Source organism: Bipolaris victoriae (assembly GCF_000527765.1).
Source record: "Bipolaris victoriae FI3 unplaced genomic scaffold scaffold_25, whole genome shotgun sequence".
Classification (NCBI taxonomy): domain Eukaryota; kingdom Fungi; phylum Ascomycota; class Dothideomycetes; order Pleosporales; family Pleosporaceae; genus Bipolaris; species Bipolaris victoriae.
The window spans coordinates 69,147-91,972 of record NW_014575367.1 but is presented as its reverse complement, the minus strand read 5'-3'; the positions used below and the strand labels follow the sequence as shown (position 1 = coordinate 91,972).

Sequence of the window (22,826 nt, the reverse complement as noted above, 5' to 3'; positions counted from 1 at the left end):
GCTTCAGCAAATTACACGTCCAGGCGCGTTCCCGCCCGTTCACGGCCGCTCCAGATGGGGCGCCTACAAGCCCCAGTGTCAAGAAAGTGGGCCGCTGAAGGCATCTCGGTCGAGTACGGGCGGGAATTATATGTGAGTGGGACCCGCACCCCGGCTTCTCCAGCATCTCTCCAGCACCTCCACATACCGAGACGAGATGCATTTGCCACTTGGGCAATACATACCTCGGCCAAAGCTGTCGGTATAATGATTGCGGCCGAGCTCGGTCAAGAGGACGACGAGATAGATTCACCAACAGATGTGAGCCTTGTCAAGACTGCGTCACTTTCCTGTTCTGGTGTGTCTGCACACCAAGCTGATATCAGCTCTCTACAGAACCAGTCACGTCTCTTGCTTTCCAAGCCACCTATCTCGCCGTCAAGCCACCCAAAGTAGGCGAGAATGGATACCAAGGTTTCAACCCTCGCAAAAGAAACTTTTCCAGAGGGTTAGTAGAGTCGCTAAGGCGATTGCGCACTCTCAGAAGATATGGTTGTGGGGCATGATGTAGCTATCAAATTCAGAGATGGACATCATATCAATCCGGATATACCTTTTGCCAAAGGGCTCCAGACAATGATTGCAGGCACCTTGGTAGCATAGTGCGCGTCACTACTGCAAGGCCGATAGACTTCGTAGTATAGTGGGCATCCATGGTCAGTCAGAAAAAGCAACCTGAAATTTGATTCATGGCTGACAGCTTATAGGTCAAATGAAGCTTCGGTGTTCCTGGAGATTACCTTACTGGTCTTGGACGCTTCGAAGGGCCTAATCCTACGTAATACTGTCCTTGGGGCTCGCAGTCGTCGATGTTGATGCGTGAGGGGCAGGCGACTCGGAGGGAGATATTGTTATTATGGGAATACAAGAGGGTGAGGACGGCCACGATGTGATCGAGAAACTCGCAAAGATGGAGTGATAAGGCTTGTTGATTACAAGACAACAGTAGGAATTAATAAACTTTTGGGTGTAATAGCTCAATCAGAGTTGCTGACAGCTCGCATCTCAGGATCGTGGAGTGGTTCATCACTACAACACATCACTTGTCTCGCACGTAGCCTTCGCACTTAAATTCGACAAGTCCATACACAATATACTGTAGCCCGCAACCCTCTACTTCAAAGCTTCGGATATACCTAAATCAGATGATATCAACCTGATAATATACTGTGACTCGACAAGCATCCTGCGAGCTTTGCACCGTAAAATCAACGCTACGAAATCGATGCATCCACAGTACCCCTCTCTCATGCACTGTGAGGCGCAAAAGATACCTCCAGGTGAGATTGTGAAGCTGGAAATTGAGCTGTAGGCTATGGCCATAGATTCGGAAGCGGATGAAAGTATCAGTTTTGGAAAACTTCAATATCAAAGTAGCATCAAGTTGCGTCATGTATCATTTTCTGTGCTCAATATTCATTCTTACACTCATTGATATGTGGCAGCATCTCATGTGAGGGCGCTGCGAAGTGAAGTTGCTATTTTGAGACTTGCCACTTCCCTGTGACATGGCCATCGTGCTTACCCGCAACTTCCACGGATCAGTCTTGGGAGTAAACAAACACCCCTCCTACCATGTGAAACCCGCATCACGTCTCTCACCCACTAGAAACTCCTTCCAACGCACATATACACAAACAACGCAAGAAAAAATGCCGCGCAGCGTCTCTGAGAATGCAACCCACTCGGACGGAGTGAAGCTAATCAAGCGTGAAGACAGTGAGTTGGAAGAAGGCGAGATTGTTAGCTCCTCGCCTTCACTACTCCTTGATGATTTCGATCACACGAGTGTCACCCCAGACGATAGTGGACTGCATGGTAGGTACCTCCATCCTGTCAACAGAAACATCACTGACTGCTCCAAGCTCAACTGCAACTTGCTTCTTACGAGTACGAAACGCTTGAGCAGCGCTATCGAAAGCTTGTAACAAGACATGAGGAGCTGAGCAAGCTTTGCTGGGCATACAGAGATGTTATCTGCGGCTTCTCAAGTGGCGAAGAGCAGGCAGCTAGCATTGAGCAACTACGTGCTGAAGCTGGCCGTGAGGGCATGCGTGCCAAAGCCCTCGAAGCCGACGTGCTTAAGCCAATCATCCGAGAAGCCGGAGGACTGCAAGCGCTCGTGTCGCAAATGCAGTCTGTGCGGTCACTGATAGAGAAGGTCGGTAGTCTTCCGGAGCTTGAAGAGCTGGTCTCGGATGTGAACTCATTCCGTATCGGCTTGGATGAGGTCGGGGGTCTCCAGGGTCTGTACGGCCTCATCGCCGAAGCCAAGAATTTACGGGAGCATCAGCTTATGTTTCGAGAGACGAAATCCAGGATCGATGGACCTAATGGACTCACTGCAAAGGCGACAAAGTATGACAAGCTTGTGCAGGCTTTCAGTGATGTGCAGGCTACAGAGGAGCGCACCGCTACAGCTGGGACCGCAACGATTAACCCTGCACGAGCAACTCTCATTGCCTCTGTACCACTCGAGATGGACCCATATCGTGATCTGTACGAAGCTCCTTCGGTCGAGAAGCCACACAACAAAACCGGTTCGAACAGTATCCCCTTGGGGCCTGCACGCGTACATGGACGAACAGCCAGTCACATTGATGAACAATCATCGTTGAAGCGAGAATCGCTACAAGATATGGAGGAAGTGATCAGCAAGCGCCCTCGAGTTGACATTCAGCGTTTGTCAACTCGGATACAAAAGTCCATGGCGTCGTTTCATATGCAAAAGCCAGTATATGATCGTCACAAGCAACTACCCGAACATGAGGTACAAAGTCCTCGTGTCCACAACCGACAGTCTGGAATTCCACCCCTCTTAGCTGCTGCTACTGAGAACATTCAATTACCTAAACCCATGGTTGGTCGTTACCCGATTGCCCTTTGGATAGGTGACGCGGATCCCTATCTTCCGGAATGGGCTGGGCAGATAAAAAAGAGTAGCAATATTCCTGGGGAGCTCGGTAGACTTCTGACTACTGAACTGTCCAAGTACATCACCGGTGCGGCCAGTCAGCTCTTCGACACGATGCCACCGAACAGGGACACATGCATACTCCGATACATTCTAGATGGTCATAGGCCTTCAGGCCAACCGCAGGCGCGCAAGGCTTGCCCTTTGTGCTCATCAACATGGGTTAAGCATCACCGTCCATGCGCTTTGCTCCTCGAGGTCGATGGTGTTCGTACCGTGGTGTTCATGCCAGTTCCTGGCAGACCTGGTGAGCACACACACTGGACCGAGAAGAATCATTGGGTAAAGGGCACTGAATAGGCAGTGGATTTGGTTCAGGATGATCGGTATGGGATGGCATGAGATATATGGTACAGCCTATTACCAAGTCAGAGACTATGGACACGTTGTTGCAAAGGCTGTTACCCACTTGATAGGTAATGGAAGTTATGAGTATAACTCGGCATCATCCGGTCTTCTCATTCCATGCGTCTCACCGTGCTCGGGGAATTGTGGTCTTTTCAAGGCTGTACCTTCCTTCAAGTAGAGAATTAATCTAAACGCTGCGTTGCCATTCAGATAGTACCGGTGCAGCCTCTTGCTTCTTATAAAGCCTAGCCTTTCATACAACTTCAGACTTGCGGTGTTTGACACTTCTGTCTCCAAGACTATCTCATCGGCGTCGCGTGCAGTCATGGCGTCGACGGCCAACCGGACAAGCTTGGTAGCTATACCGCGGCCTCGGTATTCCTCCTTCGTTGCGAGCATTGCGACATAACCCCGGTAGGTCCCTGAACGGTGCGGTTCGAGCTTGCATGTGATTACGCCAATTAGAGCGTTGGTGGGGGAGAGCGCCTATCAAGGAAGTTGTTAGCGAAGGTTATTGAAGTAACAAACCAAAAAGTCTAGATTTAGAAGAGTGCGCATACCATGTAGCAAAGATCGCCCCATTGGTACAGGAAATAGCGGTATACATAGATACTGTAGGGCTCAGAGAGGTCCTTTGAGATTAGTTGGCGGATGGCGGGGAGATATTGCTCTTCCTTGGAAGGTTCGTATTGTATATACTGGAGATCCGAATCTTTTAGGTCTTCTGGATCGCCAGTCTTTGGCGCATCAGCCGCAGTCAGGCTGTCGTCATTTCCGGCCATTTCGCGCGTGGAAGTCGGTGTTGAAGGCGGCGGCAAGTGGAGGTAGGTTGGACAAGGTTGCGGAGAGACCCCCGGCTTGGCAACAACGGGCGCAAACGTGCCTTTGCGAAGGACCCTTGTTGTCGATCGTTCCGTCACATGCCGGAGGATTCGGACATTTGCGACCCTTTGTGCAGGGAGAAACTCTGCTTGGTTTCTTTCTCACCAACCTTTTTCACCTTGGATACTCCTTTTACTAGTATCTGCACATGTCTTTTCTGAGACGTCGCTTTGGCGGCGGCGGCGGCGGCGGTACCGGCGGCGAAGGAGAGGACTCGACGCCTGAGTTCTCTCGCGAACCCTCACCTGGAGCAGATGGTAAACGACCAGCGAATCTGCGGGTGATTACCGCGGAGCAACTGGCGACGTTGAAACAGAAGGGAAAGCACAAGAAGAGGAATAATATCTGGGTTTTTGTTCTTGGTGGCCTATTCGGACTGTTGGCCGCGGGGTTCTTTGCGAGCAATAATGACATGATTGACCTGACGAGTCTGGGGGAAATGAACCTGGAGAGCATCTTGGAGGCACTACCAGAGAACTTTGTGAAGAGTGCGCAACAGATGCAGGTATGCCCACTCTTTCTGTACATACAGGTGGTCTCGAAAGACAGCAGAGAGGGATGGAGACTGACTTTCACCCCTCCACTAGAAAACCGAACGAGACGCCGTAAACTACGATTCCTTTGCCGTCGGGCTACACGCGAAGAAGCAGGGCATAAAGGCTAAGCACCCAGTTATCATGATTCCTGGTGTCATCTCCACGGGACTGGAATCATGGGGCACAGAGGAAAGCTCAAGACAGTACTTTCGCAAGAGACTGTGGGGTTCGTGGACAATGATGCGCGCATTGGTTATGGACAAGGCTCAATGGAAGCGCCACATTATGCTTGATAAAGACACTGGACTCGATCCACCAGGTGTCAAACTGCGTGCGGCGCAAGGGTTCGACGCAGCAGACTTTTTTATAACGGGATACTGGATATGGAACAAGATTCTCGAGAACCTTGCTACGGTCGGATACGATCCTGGAAACGCTTTCACAGCAGCTTACGACTGGCGCATGTCATATATGAACTACGAAATCCGCGACCAGTATTTTACCCGTCTCAAGTCGCATATCGAAGTCGGCGTCCGCGTGTCGAACCAAAAAGTCGTGCTCCTCTCGCACTCCATGGGCTCCCAGGTACTCTACTACTTCCTCCACTGGGTCGAAGCAGAAGGCTACGGCAACGGCGGCCCAAACTGGGTCGACAAGCACATCGACTCGTGGATCAACATCTCGGGCTGCATGCTGGGTGCCGTCAAAGACGTTCCCGCCGTACTCTCGGGTGAAATGAAAGACACAGCCCAACTCAACGCCTTCGCCGTCTACGGCCTCGACCGCTTCCTCTCACGCTACGAGCGCGCCGAACTCTTCCGCGCCATGCCCGGTCTCTCCGCCATGCTCCCCCTCGGCGGCAATGCCGTCTGGGGCGACGAATCCGGCGCGCCCGACGACTTGCCCGGCCAAAACGAAACCCACGGCCGCTTCCTACGCTTCCGCAACTCGAATTCCACACTTACAAAGAAAAACATCACAATAGATGAAACTCTGCCGTTCCTTTTCCGCAACACCGAACCCTGGTTCAAGAAAATGATCCTATCCTCCTACTCCCACGGCGTAGCCCACACAACAAAGCAAGTAGAAGACAACCAGCTCCTCCCCGCAAAATGGATCAACCCCCTCGAAACGCGTCTCCCGCTCGCCCCCAACCTCAAAATCTACTGCTTCTACGGCGTAGGCAAGGAAACAGAGCGCGCGTATTATTACCGCAGCGACGACGATCCCGTTAGCGAACTCAATGTTACCCTCGATACCATGTATACCCAGGGCAATGTGGATCATGGCGTTGTAATGGGTGAAGGCGATGGCACGGTGAATTTACTCAGTAGTGGGTATATGTGCGCTAAAGGGTGGAAGATCAAAAGGTATAATCCTGCAGGCGTGAAAGTTACGACGTTTGAAATGAGACATGAGCCTGATCGGTTTAGTCCGAGGGGTGGTCCGAATACTGGTATGTTTTTTCTTTCTTCTCTCTCTGTCTCTCTTTTTTTTTATTGTATTTTGTGCATGAGCTGATGATGGGGGGTGAATTTAGCGGATCACGTCGATATCCTGGGTCGTATGTCGTTGAATGATTTGATCCTCCAGGTTGCGGGTGGACGCGGTGAGTTGATTGAGGAGACGATTCATTCGAATATCCGCGAGTATGCGGAGAAGGTCAAGATTTACGAGGAAGAATGAGCATTTTTTCGTTTTTAAGTGCGTGAAGCTGGGGGGTGTTTTTTTTTTGCGTAAGTAGTGAGGGGAAGTAAAGGTGGGAAACGTCTGTACGTTTATGGCGTATCTGGGAATAAGGGGGGATAGAGCTGGGTGGCTGGGCTGAGTTATGTGACTTGAGAGCATGATACCATAGACCAATAAAGTGCGTTTTTTTCCTTTGCATTATGTTTTATATATGTCTCCCCCATCATGTTGGGTCTATCATCTTACTTCTTCTCCTCTAGACTCAGACCTTCGATGGCCTTCTCACCACCCTCGGTCCCCACATCTACAGTTGCCTTGTCCTCACCCTCAACATGGCCGTCTGGCTTGGTCTCGATATTTCTCTTTGGGTGGAAGGTACCCTTGTTCTTGACCTTCTTCTCCTTCTTGACCACAGGTGGTGGTGGGTAAGCCTTTTGCTCAATCTCCTTCCACTCAGGGCTAGCCTGGAACTCCTTTTGTACAGGCTCAAGCAGGGTGATGAGGGCTTCTGTGACAGCAGGCTTGAGGTCCTGAGGAGTGAGGATGTCGTTGCGGTAGTCCTCCTGCATCTTTGTAATGTCAGTGTAGACGAGGGGCTCACCCTCGCGACGCTTAACAACAAACTTGGGTTCACCATGGATGAGATGGCCGGCGGGGAGGAGAACGTATTCGACGAAGCTGAGGACGCCGTTTTCTTCGACCACCTTTGGTGCCGCATGCGCTTTCTTGAGCTTGCGCTTGACTACATCCGCATCATCGAGAACGTCAATCTTGGAATCTGGGTCGGAAGCGCTCATCTTTCCACCTTGCAGACCAGGAACCATGGGGTTCATCAAGTGGGCGCGCTCCTTGTAGCCAATCTTGGGCAGCACATCCTTTGCGAGTGCAAAGATTTTACGTTGGTCTACACCACCAAACTGAACGTCTACATCGAGGTACTCCTCGTCGAGAGCTTGCATGAGAGGGTAGAGAAGTCCACTGAGTGGCGCATTCTCCGTCTGTTTGACGACCTCGGCACCGGCCTTTTTCGCAGTAGCCTCGCTCGTTATACTTGCCAGCCTTAGAAGATCCATTGTGTAGTCTGCATTCAATTCGTAGCTTGAGCCCAGCACAAACTCTAGTTTCTCGATTGGTACTTTGACCGCCTTCAGAAGCGCTGTAATGGTGAAGCGGTAGTATTGGGCGCGGAACTTGACAAGCTCAATTGGCGCTTTCAAGTTGTCGAGGAAGCCGTGGATGTCGGCAAGGAGAATCTTGACATGGCAGCCCGCTGCGAGGAATTGTGCAAGCTTGAGGATAGGGACGAACTACATGGAGCTTATCAGTATCACACGCGACTCAATTCAAATAACACAAGACGCACGTATCCGCAATGAGGTCGTCCTGTTGTCGCAGTACCCCAGTAGACCTTCAGGTGGCCCTGCTTCTTCAACGCCTCATCCATAATCTCTGGGTTCAGCACTTCAGCCAAGTTGACCTTGATGAGCGACATCTTTTCTTCAGCCGACAAGTTTGCGCCGGGGCCATCGTACGCAGCATCTTTGGCCTTTCGTAACCTTTCCTTTGCGTCTTTGAGTTGTGATTGCGCCTCTTCAATTCGCTTTTCGATTGCGGTAATCTCGTCTTGGATGGCGGCGGGGTCGGCCATTGTGTCGGCTATGGCGGGGTATAAAGAAGGGCGATTGGCGTGTTTTACGAAATTGAACGAAAGGAAAAGATGGAAAAGAATTCAGATACAAGAAATTCAAGATAGCGAGAACACCAATTTATGATCGTTCGAGCTCAGCTGGGGCGGATGTGGTGACTGCAAGCTTGAAGCGCGAGCTGAATGAGTCGTGGTGGGGCTGAAGGCCAGTCACCGAAATAACATTTACAGGGTCCAGTGCTGGCTGTGCCACACTCAATGTGGCTGGCTGTGTCCGCGATTCGGTAAGGCTAGCTTCTCTGCTGCGATCTTAGGCGTACTATGAATTCATACACAGGAATGTGAAAATAGGTTATTTAGAGAGGCGGCTAAGAACATAGGCTTTGGGCTTGGCTCTTCCGATGTCACTACTACTGAGCTTGTGGTGCCGCAGGGATGTCAAAATAATTCAGCCAATGAGTCATCTTCCATCAAAAGTTGGCTGAGAAATGTGGTTTCCATCAAGAAACAGTGGAATACTTGGTTGTAGCCAGCGAGAGTATGCTCCTGAGAAGAGTGAGTTCACAGGCCCATCTAGTAATGTTCAAATGCGCAAGAATCGAGTTAGCAAGGCAACGCGCCTGCTAAACAAGTGTTTTCTGATAAAAATATCTAACGAGTGTATAAACAAGAAGCCAAAATCAGTCTAATGCAAAAGCTCAAATCAAAAGAAGAATCAGTAACCAAAAAGCCCAAAACCATCCATCATTATCGTGAAAAAAAAACACCATCGCTATGAAAACTCAAATCGTGAATGCCATATCCTCATACCGCCAAACCATCTCCATCCCACTTGCTTGTCTGGGTGCGCTAGATTTACTGACGCTTGCACTTGGCAAGGCAGGTGTCCATGTCCTGAGCTAGGTTGGGAGGAATCTGCTTGCGGAACTCCTCAATGTTGGACGCGTCAATGGAGCTAGGGAATCCCAGGGTAGCCTTGAGCACACCCGAGTTGAGAGCAAAGAAGTTCTGGGCAACCTGGCTAGTACCAGGGTCCTCAGAGTTGAGGGTAGCGACGAAAGTGGCGTTGTCGCAGTTGTTGTTGAACTGGAAGTGGATGGAGCCTTGGGGGAAAACGGTGCCTTCGAACTTGTTGAGGTAGCTAGCGACTTCGGGGTTCTCGCCGGCCTTGACGAGGCCGTTCTCAAGGACGTAGCCGAATTCGAGGTTCTTGCCTTCGACGAGGGTGAGGAATTCAGTGGCACGGGGGTGGACGTGAGGAGTGTTGATTCCACAGGGAGCAAGGAAGCCAACTGTGGTGCTGATGCCGAGGCCAGTGAGGATGGGGAAGCTCTCGATGTTCTAGGCGGGGTGTTAGTATGAAGCTTTTACTGCTAAGATGTCACTGGACTTACTGCTGCAACAGCGACACCACCGTTGGCGCCTGCTGGAGGAGGCGTGTTCCTGTCGAAAGTAAAGACGACCAACTTCCTCAACGCCTCTCCAGTGAAGAGGGTTTGCCCTTGAGTGAGGAGCCTCTGGAAGCGCTTGATAGCCGTGGGGGCAGTGAAGAGGTCGTCAAAGAGGGCATCCTGGTTTGCAGTAGGAGCCGGAGGTGCGACCGTAGTAGTGGTAGCGGTAGCGTTGACGGTAGGGAAGCCCTGGGCTTGAGGAAGGGCTTGAACAGCTCCCAGAGTGAGCGCAGCGATGACGATTTTGGTGAAGGTAGACATGATTACTGATTAAGAAGCGAAGGCTTGGACAGTAAAGGAAAATGAGACAAGGAAATAAGGAAAAGAGAAGATTGTAGTATGAGTTATTGATTGTGAGTAAGGAGATGATTCTCCAAACTGCGTTCTATGGCAATATACTTATACTTCGATGCTCAAGTTCATCTTCCCAGCTTGATGACCATGTCTCGGACGGCAACTGATGGTTCCGACGATAGCGTGATGGCTGTACAGTGCTTGTAGACCGCCAACTCACGGCGTGGTTTATTCGGGAACACATGTATTCTGCTTATAGAATTTACAAGACAGAAATATCTATTGGTCAGAATTGCAGGAAACATCAGCCTTTGCTCTAGGTCGTCAGCCTCGCAGCGGGGGCGCTTGGCGAAGTACGCCTTGTTCGGGCGGTGCCACTTGTACGCAAACGGAACAAAAAGATCATGAGAATAAACAATTATTACGCCATGCCTGTGTATATGGATGACGCTGAAACAACTAAAAGATGACGTGGGAATAGTGTGTCCAGGGTGTTGGGAGGATGCCTACTCTACCGACTAGATGGAGAGGTTGTTCTATTCAGAAAGAATGGGGCTCAAAGGCCTTGGAGGCTCCTGGTGTGGCGCAGAGAAACGGAACATTGACGAGCCGTACTATTTGAGAGGCCTTGTCGGCGGAGGATCATGTTGGTTTGTTTTGTGGGGTTAGAATGAGTGGTGGTAAGCCTCCCCTGCTGGGCGTTGTTGCTGTTTAGCCCGCCCGCTTAGCGACGTGAGTTCCAAAAATAGCTCTGGAGATGGCAGGCGCCAGCAAATCTTACAAATATACAACGGTGACGATTGCCGCGCAAGACGACAGCCATGCTAGTCACAAGAAGTAACACAACGCACCTCGCTTGGTAGTCAACGCTGAGCAATACAAAGGTAAAAACAGATTCATTTGGAGACCCGATCGTAACGCTATACAAAAGACAACGCCGCACAAACTCCTCGCTGATGAACGCCATGGCTGGAGTGCAAAGATAGACTAATTATGTGACAAGACCCCGGCCCGATTCTCATTTCGCGTAAGTGAAGCCATGATTCCTTTTACTCAAAGATACTGTACTCGATATCGATGTTGTCGTGAGCTGTCCAGAAGGGAAGCTCGTCCAGAGTGAAGCCGTCGTCGCTGGGGATGGAGGGCGGGCCTTTTGAGTGCAGCACTATTCCTTCTTCGGGTTCCTCGACTTCGAGGATGTTGTTGGTGTTTGGGACGCCCCGATCTACGAAGATCAGCGACTCTCTTCTTGGCCCGCGTACACGTCGACGAAGCCGGCGTGCGCTTGGATCCATGTCGTCCAGGGGGTCGTTGTCGGAGTAGTCGCTATCGCCTTCAACGCTCTGGCTGTAGCTGCGTTTTTTGAAGATGCCGGCGCTCCACCGCTTTTTCTTCTGTCGGTATTTGAGCACCCGCTTCTCGTCGTCTGACGAGTCTTCCTCGAGCTGCAATTCGTTCATTCTGGCGAAGATCTCGGCTTTCACTCCGTTCCTTTCGCTCTTTGCGTCTTCGCAATGGTCCGGCTGGAGTACCTCTACATCACAGTCGTAGCCAGGGTCGTCGTCCAGCTCTTCGAGGATGAATTGGGCCTTTTCCACGCGGCGCAGGGGTGGCTGCTCTTCCGGTTCGCTTTCCTGGTCCGAGTAATTCTCGTCGTCAGAGTCGCACTCGAACTCGGAATCTTCGCAGGTGGTGGCAGCGAAGGCTCGGTCAGAGTCCGAGGACGGGCGGGAGCATGGCTCGCATGATTGGGGGCGGGTGAAGCTGAATTGGTGGTTGAAGCCAGTGGGCTCGATGTACTCGAGGGGCGGTGTCTGGACGCAGCTGGCCATGCGCTTGTACTGTGGAGAGGGCTGGCGTGGTGGGGGTGGGAAGCGACTGTGGGCTTCGGGGCTGGGCGTCATGGGCGGCGACTGGAGGTGCCCGTTGAGAGTGGTGACTGGTGGCTGGTGGTAGTGTTGGGCCATGGTGTGGAGAGAGATATGGGGTTTGGTGTGGATGGGAAAGATTGCGTCAGGCTGCTTGCAGCCAATTGCGAGGGCGTACGTATCAGTGGCACTGTGGACAAATTGATGCGAATTGCTCAGGGGATCAGAGTCCGACGGGCGTGTCTAATCTTTGAAATACGGAAGAGAAGTTGCGCCGACTGTAGCATTCTGGAGGTGGCCCGAGAGTGTTTTACTGGGATATCTGAGCGGCGAGCTCGAGCGCAGAGGTGGAGAGGTTTTGGCAAGTCGAACCCTGCAACGCCTTGGCTTATCGTGCAGGAAGTCGAATGGGAGGTGCTACTAGAGGGCAGCAATGCAGCAGACGTCGCTCGCAGAGAACCGGTCAGTTGTGGCGCGCAATGCGGACAGTGTGGTGGACGGTGTGGGTGATGTGCACGAAGAAGAAGAAGAGGAGGAGGAGGAGGACAAAGACAGAGCAAAGTCGTGGAGGTTGGAATTCCCGGCAGCGCTTGAGTGAAAGTGCGTGGTCGGGTCGCCAATTATCAGCAGCGTTTCAGCAGTGAGCTGGCCGGCCACGGAGCGGGTCTGCATTGCTGCCCTTCCCATGTGCAGCATCGCCTTGGTTGGATGGCTCGGGCGCTGGCACGCAATGTGGTCGCGAACGATTAGTCGCAGCAGCAACTCGGGCACTCTCTCCCTTGCGTCAGGCAGGATGGATGCCCAATGAGGTCAGTGAGCAAGATTATCCTGCACTGGGCGGCTAGGTGCTGGCACTGGCTGGCACTGGCACTGGCACTGGCACTACCACTACCACTACACTCCACTACACTACCACGGCCAGCTGGCACAATCGTCGCATTGCTAACTTTGGCGGGGCCTCGTTGCGCTACTACACAACCGCCCGCCCGGCCCAGGGCTGCCGGCCAAGGGAGATTTGCGACGACGCGGCCCGCCAAAGTGAGGCTCTGCCCACGGACACTCAGGTGCAACGTGTGCTGTACTGCGCTGTACATATGGGTAGGCATTGCACGTAGCAGTCATGTCGTTGAGGTTCCAGAAATTGAAACACGCTTCTCGACCGGTGGCCGATGCACACAACCATACTAGTCGCTCGTACTAAGTACGCATACCATACCATGCCGTGCCATGCCATACCATGTCCAGGGGGAGACGTCTCGAGCCTGCTCACGTGACCTTTGGTGGGGAATGTACGCTAGCACCCAATCCGGCTAAGCGCACTTTGGAGGACAATCCGAATGTTGCGTGGCATATCGAACATTGGCCTGAGCAGCTCAGGCGGAGGCAGCCACAACCACTGATAATAGCAAACACCGTGTTTCTTTCTCTTGTCCATATACCCCGGCTCCTGTGCGCCCGCCGTCTCTTGCATTGACTCCTACGTGGCCCACACAGTGAAGCGGCGGCTTCGTCCTCAATCCCGCCATGTCGTCGTCTCCTTCCATGTTGACAAAGGTAGACAGCTCTGCGCTTCTTGTATGCGAACACGCCAGCTGACCCGCATCAGTTCGAGTCAAAGTCCTCGCGTGCAAAGGGCATTGCCTTTCACCCAAAAAGGTACCTGCGCCCGCCACTATTTGGCCCAATTGTTCTCTGCTGACCGCCCCAAAAGGCCATGGATCCTCGTATCGCTGCACTCGTCGACTATCCAGCTATGGGACTACCGCATGGGAACCCTCATCGACCGTTTCGAAGAACACGACGGGCCGGTCCGCGGCGTTGACTTCCACAAGACGCAGCCATTGTGAGCATTTAGCACCACCTGGCCATTTCCATAGCCATATACTGAGACGCGCAGGTTTGTCTCGGGCGGTGATGATTACAAGATCAAGGTCTGGTCGTACCAGACGCGGCGTTGTCTCTTCACATTGAACGGCCACTTGGACTATGTCCGAACCGTCTTCTTCCACCACGAGCTGCCATGGATATTGAGTAGCTCCGACGACCGTAAGCGCATGTCACCGTCACCCGACATGCTCACTAACACACACCAGAGACCATCCGTATATGGAATTGGCAAAATCGTAAGTCTCTCCAGCCCCTTCTGCAAACCACTGCTAACATGTCCAGGTTCACTGAGTAAGTTCATCTCGAGTCCCCGCAACCGTCTAATCTAACCCCGCCCAAGTCTGCACTATGACCGGCCACAACCATTACACCATGTGTGCGCAGTTCCACCCCAAGGAAGATTTGATTGTCTCCGCCTCGCTTGACCAGTCGGTTCGTGTTTGGGACATTTCAGGATTGAGAAAGAAGCATTCGGCACCACAGGCCATGTCCTTTGAGGACCAAATGGCACGCGCCAACCAGAACCAAGCAGACATGTTCGGCAACACAGATGCCGTTGTCAAGTTCGTCCTCGAAGGCCACGACCGAGGTGTGAACTGGGTCGCATTCCACCCCACATTGCCATTGATTGTTTCCGCGGGTGACGATCGCCTCGTCAAGTTGTGGAGGATGTCAGAAACAAAGGCGTGGGAGGTGGACACTTGCCGGGGACATTTCCAGAATGCATCTGCGTGTTTGTTCCACCCCCACCAGGACTTGATACTCTCGGTTGGCGAGGACAAGACAATCCGCGTATGGGATCTCAACAGGCGAACATCGGTCCAATCTTTCAAGAGGGAGAATGACCGCTTCTGGGTGATTGCAGCACACCCTGAAATCAACCTGTTCGCCGCTGGTCACGACAATGGAGTAATGGTGTTCAAGCTGGAGCGCGAGCGACCCGCATCCGCCGTGTACCAGAACAACCTCTTCTACATCACCAAGGAGAAGCATGTACGCTCGTACGATTTCCAAAAGAACCTCGAGTCGCCGTCAATGTTGTCCCTCAAGAAGCTAGGAAGCGCCTGGGTACCTCCACGAACACTTTCCTATAACCCTGCCGAACGCTCTATCCTGGTCACATCTCCAGCGGACAGCGGAACATACGAGCTCATCAGCCTTCCACGCGACGCTTCAGGAGCAGTAGAACCCACCGACACCAAGCGCGGCTCTGGAAACTCTGCTGTATTCGTGGCTAGGAACCGATTTGCAGTCTTCAACCAATCCAACCAGCAGATTGATATCAAGGACCTCAGCAACTCCACCACCAAGACCATCAAGCCTCCTCATGGAACAACTGACATCTACTTTGGTGGAACCGGCAACTTGCTCTTGATTACACCTACCTCTGTTGTTCTTTATGATATCCAGGCCAAGAAAAACCTTGCTGAGCTGTCCGTTAATGGCGTAAAGTATGTTGTCTGGTCATCGGATGGACTGCATGTGGCCCTCTTGAGTAAGCACAATGTCACAATTGCGACAAAGAACTTGGAGCAGGTTAGCACTCTGCATGAGACGATCCGCATCAAGAGCGCAGTCTTTGACGATACCGGTGTCCTGCTTTACTCTACCTTGAACCACATCAAGTACAGTTTGATGAATGGCGACAATGGAATTGTCCGCACTCTTGAACAAACCGTATATCTCGTCAGGGTCAAGGGCCGCAACGTATACTGCCTGGACCGAGCCGCGAAACCCAAGATCCTCCAGATTGACCCTACTGAGTATCGATTCAAGCTTGCCCTTGTAAAGCGAAACTACGACGAGATGCTCAACATTATCAAGACTTCAAGCTTGGTTGGACAGAGCATCATCTCCTACCTCCAAAAGAAGGGATATCCTGAAATTGCTCTTCAGTTTGTTCAGGATCCCCAGACACGATTCGAGCTTGCTATTGAATGCGGCAACCTTGAGGTTGCGGTAGAGATGGCAAAGCAACTTGATCGCCCCAAGCTCTGGCAGCGATTGAGCAACGAAGCATTGGCACACGGCAACCATCAAACCGTAGAAATGACATATCAGAGTAAGTACTTCGATCATTTGATACGAACCTCGCTAAACAGTGGGCAACAGAACTACGGAACTTTGATAAGCTGTCGTTCCTCTACCTTACAACAGGTGACCAGGACAAGCTGAAGCGCATGGCCAAGATTGCAGAGCATCGCGGAGACATGACTGCCCGATTCCAGAACGCACTCTACTTGGGTGACGTGCAGAACCGGATAGAAATGTTCCAGGAGCTCGACCTGTACCCACTGGCATATGCTACCGCTAAAGCCCAAGGCCTCGAGGAACAAGCACAGTCAATCTTGGAAGCTGCAGGTGTCTCGGAAGACCAGATCAAGTTGCCTTCGATAGGCAGTCCTCTCGCACCCGTGAAGCCCATCGTCCCGACTTACCAGGCAAACTGGCCGACGCGCGCAGCTTCTTCGACTGTCTTCGAGAAGGCTCTTCAAGGCGAGGTTGAAGGCATTGGATCCGAGGAGCCTGCAGCCAACGGCTATGGTGATGAAGATCTGCTCGGCGAAGCAGAACCCACTGGTGCTTCGGCCGACCTTGGAGGTGACGAAGAAGATGACATCGGCGGATGGGACATGGGCGACGATGCCGAGGTTGAAGCCGAGGACGATTTCGTCGAGGTTGAGGGTGCTGAAGCCGGTGCTGGAAGCAGCGAAGCCGACCTCTGGGCACGGAACTCACCTTTGGCAGCGGATCACGTCGCGGCAGGCTCCTTTGACACGGCCATGCAGCTACTCAACCGTCAAGTCGGTGCAGTCAACTTTGCCCCTCTCGAGGAGCGCTTCCAAGAGATCTACCAAGCGACACGGACATTTTTGCCCGCTACGCCCAACATGCCATCATTGGTCAACTACGTGCGAAGGACAGTGGACGAGACGGACTCGCGGAAAATCCTGCCGATTATTCCACGAGATTTGGAATCTATACTGTCTAATGACTTGACTGCTGGCAAGCAAGCTTTGGTCAAGAACAAGCTGGAAGATGGTATTGCGACATTCAGGAAGCTACTGCAGCTCATCATGGTCAACGTTGTCTCGTCTCAAGCCGAGCTCTCTGACGTAAGTTTTCTCAAGTGCCCTACACTAAACCTGCAACTAACCAACTATTCTAGGCAAGGAAGGCGATCAACACTGCTACCCAATACATTCTGGCCATGACCATTGAGCTGGAGCGCCGCAAGCTGCTCAACGGTGCTACGGACATCTCTGGTCTCTCTGATGCGGACAAGAAGCGTGTCCTCGAGCTGTCAGCCTACTTCACCATTCCCGAGGTTGAAGGCCCACATAAGTCCATTCCGCTTTCTGCGGCCATGAACTTTGCGCACAAGAACAAGCAGCTGAACACTGCGCTCAACTTTGCGAATGCCCTGCTTGACCGCACTGGCAACGCCAAGATGAAGGAGTCAGCCAAGCGTGTCAAGACGATTGCCGAGAGGAATCCCAGCGACGCGATTGAGATTGACTTTGACCAGTTTGCCGACTTTGACATTTGCGCTGCTAGTCTGACGCCCATCTACGCTGGACAACCGTCGGTGACGAGTCCGTACAGCGGAGCCAAGTACCACGCTAGGTACAAAGGTACCGTGTGCAAGATTGATGGCATCAGTCAGATTGGAGCACCGGCCAGTGGACTACGACTTGTTGGTTGAGAAGTGCAAGTGGGTGGGGGTTTTGTAGTAGTGCTTGATGGGATGACAAACTTGTATGCTTAGCGTTTTCCATGACACTTTGTCAGCGGGGTGGGGGATTGAAAGGGAATAAAAGGTGGTGGGAGGGGAGAGGGAAAAAAAGGGCATATGGGCTGGCGAAGATGAGAGGGAGGAAAGAGAGAGAAAGTTTCAATGGCTTTTTTCTTGTCTTTGTCCTCTTTTTGTCTCTTGCTGAGCCTTTGTACTAGAGGGACTGAGAAAATGTGATATGAAGTATAATGTTGAATTGATGTTTTTTTTTGATGATGGTTGATTTTGCTTGGACTGGTTTGGTGTTGTTGATGCTGTTGAGAGGGCGCTTGGTTTTGTTTGGTAACCAAGTGACGTATGCAGACGTGTTGTACGTTGCACAAGGAAGCAGGTTTGCCCTGCTGAAATCATGTGAAGGTCAGAGTTGATGTGCCATGAGAACAAGGTAACAAGTTGCGTAGTAACATTCTTTTTCTCTTAGATTGACTAACTACTTATCACAATTCCATGGTTCAAGCGCAAGGGAAAGAGAAATCGCACATGGATTGCTCAAGGTACAATCTAGAGTTGAATTACGACATGAATACTTGTATTATTTTTCTTAATGGGCATTATAAGAGGGGGAAAAAACGTTGACATTTAAGCATAAGTAAAAGGAAAAGAGGTATCAAGCGTGATTACACAAAAAGAAAAAGTCAGAGAAGTCCCCCCTTGTACTCCGGCCTTTTGCCCAATCAAATTTGCCACATTTTTGTCGTCATTGTTCACATCATCCAGGTTGTTGTGAAGGCTTCGTTTGTGTCGACATGTTTCTGATCGTTTTTGGTCTTGTACGGCTATCGCGAGATGCTTAAGCCTTGGCTGGTGGAGGGCCTGGTGGTGGTGCATAGCCGCCTCCGCCGTAGCTAGGCTGGGGCTGTTGAAGCTCGACACCGTTTTGCTGACCGTAGTAGTTTTGGTTTGCGCCGCCGCCGTAGTAACCGTTGTTGTTGTTGTTGTTTGTAGCGGCGTCATAGGGCGGGGCGGGTTGGTTTGCGTAGTATGGCTGGGCGTTGTACTGGTTGTTGTTTTGGTTGTTGTAGAGACCAGGACGAGCAGCCCAGCCTGTTCCGTAGAAGGGCTTGCGACCAGCCTTGCGGCGACGACGCGCCGTTAAGCAACTGTCAGTGCGTGTTAGTACGTGCTTCCTGAGAATGAATGTGGTGATTGGCAATGGACTTACGAGCAGAGTACAAAGAGCAGGAGGAAGCCGACGACGACAACGACGAGGACTACCCATCGGACCCAATTGTTCCAGGCTGAGCTTCTGCAGCGCCTGTAGCCATATCTGTCGATATAACACCTAGCCATGGTGTGTTAGAATGATGTTTGTCGGTGTAGAAGTTGTCGCAATGCAAAAGAGTAGTAGTAGTAGTGAAGAAGGATGCGTGGAACTGGGGCTGGAAGCTTGGAGGAAACCAGGGTACAAAAACAAAAAGCTGGCTTGATATTGGCAGAGGTAGAGTATGAGAAGATGCCGATGGAAGCGGATTCGAATGACGTTGTGACGTCGTATGTTGCAAAGGACCCAAGGCGAGTTCTCATACCCTAGCCACTGATGCCGATAGCCGGGCAAGGTCGTGCAGTAGCAACGCACCGCCACTCTTGGAAACATGAAAATCAGTGGCGCACAAACTTACCTGTCGTCATCCCAGTAGATCTGTCTAGCCTGCAGATGCATTGTTGTAGCAGGAGCAAATTATGGATCTGTCGGTACTATGGAGGGAGTGAGAGAAGAGAGAGGCGCAAGGTAGAAGGAATGACGAAGTGCATGACCATATAAGCCGGAGCAGGCAAGGATCCGGCGGACGCTCAGCCACACACCAAGAGAGCAACCCCGCTTGGCACGACGTGGAAAGACTTTGGCCGCGCAGACCATCAACGGCGTCTGCGCCAGCATGGGTGACGACCACGACTACGATTGCGCGCGCATTTATGCCCGGACGGTGCTAGCGCCAACGAGAAGCCTCTAGATGGGCATTGAGGGGGGAAATGTTGGTGGAAACGTCGCTGCGGCCTTTTCGTCCAGTACGTACTCAGCCCTGCGGGAATGGTCCAGCTCGTCCGCTTCCACAGTACATACATACGTCATCTGACCAAACACACCACCGCCCCGGACCGGCGCCGTATGTACGGCGGTGGCCATTGCCGTATTGCAGCTTACGAAGCAGCGTGAAACAACGAAACACATACGTGGACAGTAGAGTAAGGGGAGCTTGTTTGGTCGTGTTTCCTCCATTGCATGCATCTGTTTGAGGTTGGCATGTATGTACGTTGTAGAGTAGTCGCATGGATCATGCTGTCTGTTGCGCTCGGGACGTATGCCGGGTCTAGTCCGAAAAGGAGCAATAGGCGTTGGAGCTGGACGCTGGTGGTGTGAGACAGTGGCGCGCCACTGCTGAGTTGTCCGTGGATTGGATTCAAACATGGACTTTTGTACGAGATGGCGTTGGCCTTGTGGTTGACTTGTCATGTTGTAAGCATTGATGGATGAGGGGGGAAGGGGAACATGGTACAATTGTACCTACACCTACTAATACAAGTAAGCTGACCCATGTTGCTACCACCAGTCGAGGCTTACATATACTACATTTACATATCACTATAGATCCCTACTATGTGTGTACTTACATGTAGGATACGTAGTTTGTACGTTTGCATACAGGTGTGGATCTGGATACTTACAGTAGTATACCGTTGCAACCCCACAATCCTTCACCCACGCCACCAGCATGCCCCAAAGCCGTTCACGCCAGACGTCCCTCGCCCCGCCAGCTCATCGGTTCCGTGGGCTACGACCCTTGGGCAGTCCGGGGGGTTGCAGCGCTCGCGACGTGTCGGCCCAATGAGGGCCTCGGAGCGCAGCGTTGGCCGCAAGACGCTAATGCAGGATGAGTTGTTCAACTGGTGCTGGCATGGATTTGCCTGGGGCCCGCCAATCTGCCAGCCTGCATTGTGCGAAATAATAGTTGTTTGTCCCTCACCGTCGCTTCTCGTCGCTTTGTGCATTGATCCTCTTCTCTCCTTGCGGCCCTTGCTGTCATCTCTGCCCCTCAAGTCGTCAAGGCCCAAGCCCGTCTCTGCGCCTCCCCGTGCCACCCAAGTCGTTCTCCCGTCAAACTGGCCCGTTTCAAACAACCACAACCCGCCGGACCGCCCGCTCTGCAGAGAAAAAATAAAGAAAGCCCAGGACCTGCTGCAATACCCGCGCCCGCAATTGCCTTTCACCCTTCATTCCCCGTTCCATTTCCACACGCTGTCAGAACAAAAACCTGGCGTTCACGCGCCCCGGCGCACGAGGCTTTCGAGTCACGAGCAAACTCAACACACGGACTAGTCACCAGAGACTACAACATTCCATTCTACCGCTGCCACTCTCAGGTCACTCCCCATGGAGCCGCACAAGGGATCAAGCACGCGCAACAAAACCATGTCCAAACCCGCTTTCAGACTCCCCCTCCCACACCTTCTCATCACTTCTCAACACCCACAACATGGTCGCTCCAATATAAAACAGTCAAAATCATGCATGACCAAACTTGGCCTGTCGCCGTAACAATAGTAATATAAAAAAAAGCCGTAAACGAGTCGAGAGCTAGGGGAACTGGATTGGCCATCGCTAGCCTGCAGAGCGATCTGCCCGTCTTTTCTTCCATCAAGTCGTAAGAATCATTAAAGATATCGTAGAAAGCTGACGACCGTAACTCGTAAGAATCAAACAACGTCGGCGGCCGTAAAAAGTTGCCATAAAAAAACACAAACCCGAACCGAATGCGTTGCGAACGTCGTGTGGCCCAGAAGACCCCGTCGGTCACGTTACCGCCCGATTGAATACAAACAACACACACATACACACATACTACCTCATTTGCTGGCCCGAGCAATCAGCCACTGCAGCACAGCGTCCAGATTCGTCTCTTCCTTTGCGCTGATGCCGTAGCAGCTCACTTCGCGGTGCGACACTGACTTGAGGTCCAACGCCTCAATCAGCTCATCCACCGAAAGCTTGTTAGGCAAGTCCGACTTGTTGCCCAAGACAAGGAGCGGGATTCCCTCCAGAGCCGGCTTTTCCAGCAGCAGCTTGAGCTCCTCGCCAGCAACGGGCAAGGCCTCTTTGTCAGCCGAGTCGACGATGAACCTGTCCCGATAAGCACAAGCCGACCATCACATGCGAACCACACCTACACGATAGCATTTACCCCGCGGCAGTACCGTTCCCACATGGAACGAAACCTAGGCTGGCCTCCCAGGTCCCAACTGTTGCCCATGGTCAGCAGATGCGCCTTGGTCTAGCTCTCGTTCCCCCCACCCCGCAAGCCTCGCTCAAACGGGAATGGCGCTGCAAGAGCCGAACCTGCGTGACCCAGGACTGAGATGAAGAATAACTTACCACTTCAAGGTGACATGGCCTTTCTGCACACGCTTCATGTTGAAGCCAACGGTGGGGATGGAGCTAGGGCCATTGTCAGCGCATGGACCCCACTACCATGACGCTCATGGTTGCGCGAAGCAGTAGCATCGCCATCGTCGTGAAACATTGTCGCCGTATGCTTGCGCACCTCGGGACAAATTCTAACTTACTCAACAGTGAACTCTCCGCCCTAGACATCAATCAGTCAGCTCGCCATCCACCAGAATGAAGCACGGCAGAATGTCATCGTCATTCTCCGCATCAGGAAGCGACTCACCGCCAGAACCCTCAGCAGCGACGTCTTGCCAGCGTTTTGCAATCCTATCATGGTGATGTCCATCTCAGTCGCCCTAGATGATGTGAGCAGTCAGCGTCTTCCATCTCAGGCCATCGCCGCCCGTGACTTTGCGTTTCTTTTGGGGGATTTGCTAGAGCCGGGCAGATCAGAGGCATCAAATAGCGCACGAGACATGCCAGGCGTACGTGGGTGATGAACAGAAAGCAGACAGGTAGGCGTACCAGAATAGGCGGAGCAGCCAGTCATAGATGCGACGGAAGAGGTTCGCCATGGTCGTTGTCGCGATGGGATACTGACTCGATGGTGTTGCAGTCTGGTTGGGAGGATTGGTGATGTACGAGCGATGGAGGAAGCCTGGGAACCTTGATCCTTGCTGCGGGGCATGTAGTAGGCGTGATCGCCAGGTAGTTAGCAGTAGCAACCGCAGAATGACGACGGGTCAACCGCGACTGGAGATGCAGAGAGGTGCCAGGCAATGCTGTGAGGAAGTAGAGAAGCAAAGCTGTGCCGCCCTAACGAAAGCCAGGAGTGGTTCACGCTGCAGCACAGTGATGGAGCCGCCGCGGCGTGTGACTTTGGGCCCATGGCGCTAGACAGGGGTCTGCCGATGTGGCCTACCGGACTAGTCTAGGAAAAAAGTTCGAGATTGGCATCGCAACTTTCATCATCCATCGCCCTTGCAGCTTGCCGTGCACACCCTCACAGCTCTGCCTGCTGCTGTCCCTCGAA

At 52.3% G+C, this 22,826-nt stretch overlaps 11 protein-coding genes across 11 annotated transcripts; 4 read left to right on the top strand and 7 right to left on the bottom strand.

Annotated features, from left to right (window-relative positions):
• Positions 1–54: 54 nt before the first annotated feature.
• Positions 55–435, top strand: COCVIDRAFT_94199 (hypothetical protein; the record flags this gene model as incomplete). Its single annotated transcript, XM_014703073.1, has 1 exon — positions 55–435. One exon carries the CDS (start codon positions 55–57, stop codon positions 433–435), a length of 381 nt encoding a protein of 126 aa, XP_014558559.1.
• Positions 436–1,897: 1,462 nt separating this feature from the next.
• On the top strand, positions 1,898–3,313 carry COCVIDRAFT_94053 (hypothetical protein; the record flags this gene model as incomplete). Its single annotated transcript, XM_014703072.1, has 1 exon — positions 1,898–3,313. A coding segment is annotated over one exon (1,416 nt), but the record flags the coding sequence as incomplete, so codon positions are not given.
• A 126-nt stretch (positions 3,314–3,439) lies between these two features.
• COCVIDRAFT_36073 (hypothetical protein) lies at positions 3,440–4,143 on the bottom strand (the record flags this gene model as incomplete). The annotated part of the gene is made up of 2 exons (XM_014703071.1): positions 3,440–3,847; positions 3,922–4,143. 2 exons carry the CDS (start codon positions 4,141–4,143, stop codon positions 3,440–3,442), a joined length of 630 nt encoding a protein of 209 aa, XP_014558557.1.
• A 248-nt stretch (positions 4,144–4,391) lies between these two features.
• On the top strand, positions 4,392–6,465 carry COCVIDRAFT_94268 (hypothetical protein; the record flags this gene model as incomplete). Its single annotated transcript, XM_014703070.1, has 3 exons — positions 4,392–4,748; positions 4,831–6,235; positions 6,320–6,465. The coding sequence occupies 3 exons, from the start codon at positions 4,392–4,394 to the stop codon at positions 6,463–6,465; spliced, it is 1,908 nt and encodes a 635-aa protein (XP_014558556.1).
• A 245-nt stretch (positions 6,466–6,710) lies between these two features.
• COCVIDRAFT_36071 (hypothetical protein) lies at positions 6,711–8,116 on the bottom strand (the record flags this gene model as incomplete). Its single annotated transcript, XM_014703069.1, has 2 exons — positions 6,711–7,775; positions 7,832–8,116. The coding sequence occupies 2 exons, from the start codon at positions 8,114–8,116 to the stop codon at positions 6,711–6,713; spliced, it is 1,350 nt and encodes a 449-aa protein (XP_014558555.1).
• An 852-nt stretch (positions 8,117–8,968) lies between these two features.
• Positions 8,969–9,825, bottom strand: COCVIDRAFT_94223 (hypothetical protein; the record flags this gene model as incomplete). Its single annotated transcript, XM_014703068.1, has 2 exons — positions 8,969–9,454; positions 9,508–9,825. The coding sequence occupies 2 exons, from the start codon at positions 9,823–9,825 to the stop codon at positions 8,969–8,971; spliced, it is 804 nt and encodes a 267-aa protein (XP_014558554.1).
• Positions 9,826–10,907: 1,082 nt separating this feature from the next.
• COCVIDRAFT_14340 (hypothetical protein) lies at positions 10,908–11,825 on the bottom strand (the record flags this gene model as incomplete). Its single annotated transcript, XM_014703014.1, has 1 exon — positions 10,908–11,825. The coding sequence occupies one exon, from the start codon at positions 11,823–11,825 to the stop codon at positions 10,908–10,910; it is 918 nt and encodes a 305-aa protein (XP_014558500.1).
• A 1,425-nt stretch (positions 11,826–13,250) lies between these two features.
• On the top strand, positions 13,251–17,319 carry COCVIDRAFT_94207 (hypothetical protein; the record flags this gene model as incomplete). Its single annotated transcript, XM_014703067.1, has 8 exons — positions 13,251–13,280; positions 13,333–13,382; positions 13,438–13,569; positions 13,624–13,772; positions 13,820–13,849; positions 13,954–15,675; positions 15,726–16,729; positions 16,783–17,319. 8 exons carry the CDS (start codon positions 13,251–13,253, stop codon positions 17,317–17,319), a joined length of 3,654 nt encoding a protein of 1,217 aa, XP_014558553.1.
• Positions 17,320–18,199: 880 nt separating this feature from the next.
• Positions 18,200–19,069, bottom strand: COCVIDRAFT_36067 (hypothetical protein; the record flags this gene model as incomplete). Its single annotated transcript, XM_014703066.1, has 3 exons — positions 18,200–18,509; positions 18,572–18,691; positions 19,029–19,069. The coding sequence occupies 3 exons, from the start codon at positions 19,067–19,069 to the stop codon at positions 18,200–18,202; spliced, it is 471 nt and encodes a 156-aa protein (XP_014558552.1).
• A 197-nt stretch (positions 19,070–19,266) lies between these two features.
• Positions 19,267–19,473, bottom strand: COCVIDRAFT_94055 (hypothetical protein; the record flags this gene model as incomplete). Its single annotated transcript, XM_014703065.1, has 1 exon — positions 19,267–19,473. One exon carries the CDS (start codon positions 19,471–19,473, stop codon positions 19,267–19,269), a length of 207 nt encoding a protein of 68 aa, XP_014558551.1.
• A 1,779-nt stretch (positions 19,474–21,252) lies between these two features.
• On the bottom strand, positions 21,253–22,368 carry COCVIDRAFT_94057 (hypothetical protein; the record flags this gene model as incomplete). Its single annotated transcript, XM_014703064.1, has 6 exons — positions 21,253–21,526; positions 21,574–21,645; positions 21,779–21,841; positions 21,970–21,989; positions 22,077–22,149; positions 22,319–22,368. 6 exons carry the CDS (start codon positions 22,366–22,368, stop codon positions 21,253–21,255), a joined length of 552 nt encoding a protein of 183 aa, XP_014558550.1.
• Positions 22,369–22,826: the final 458 nt, after the last annotated feature.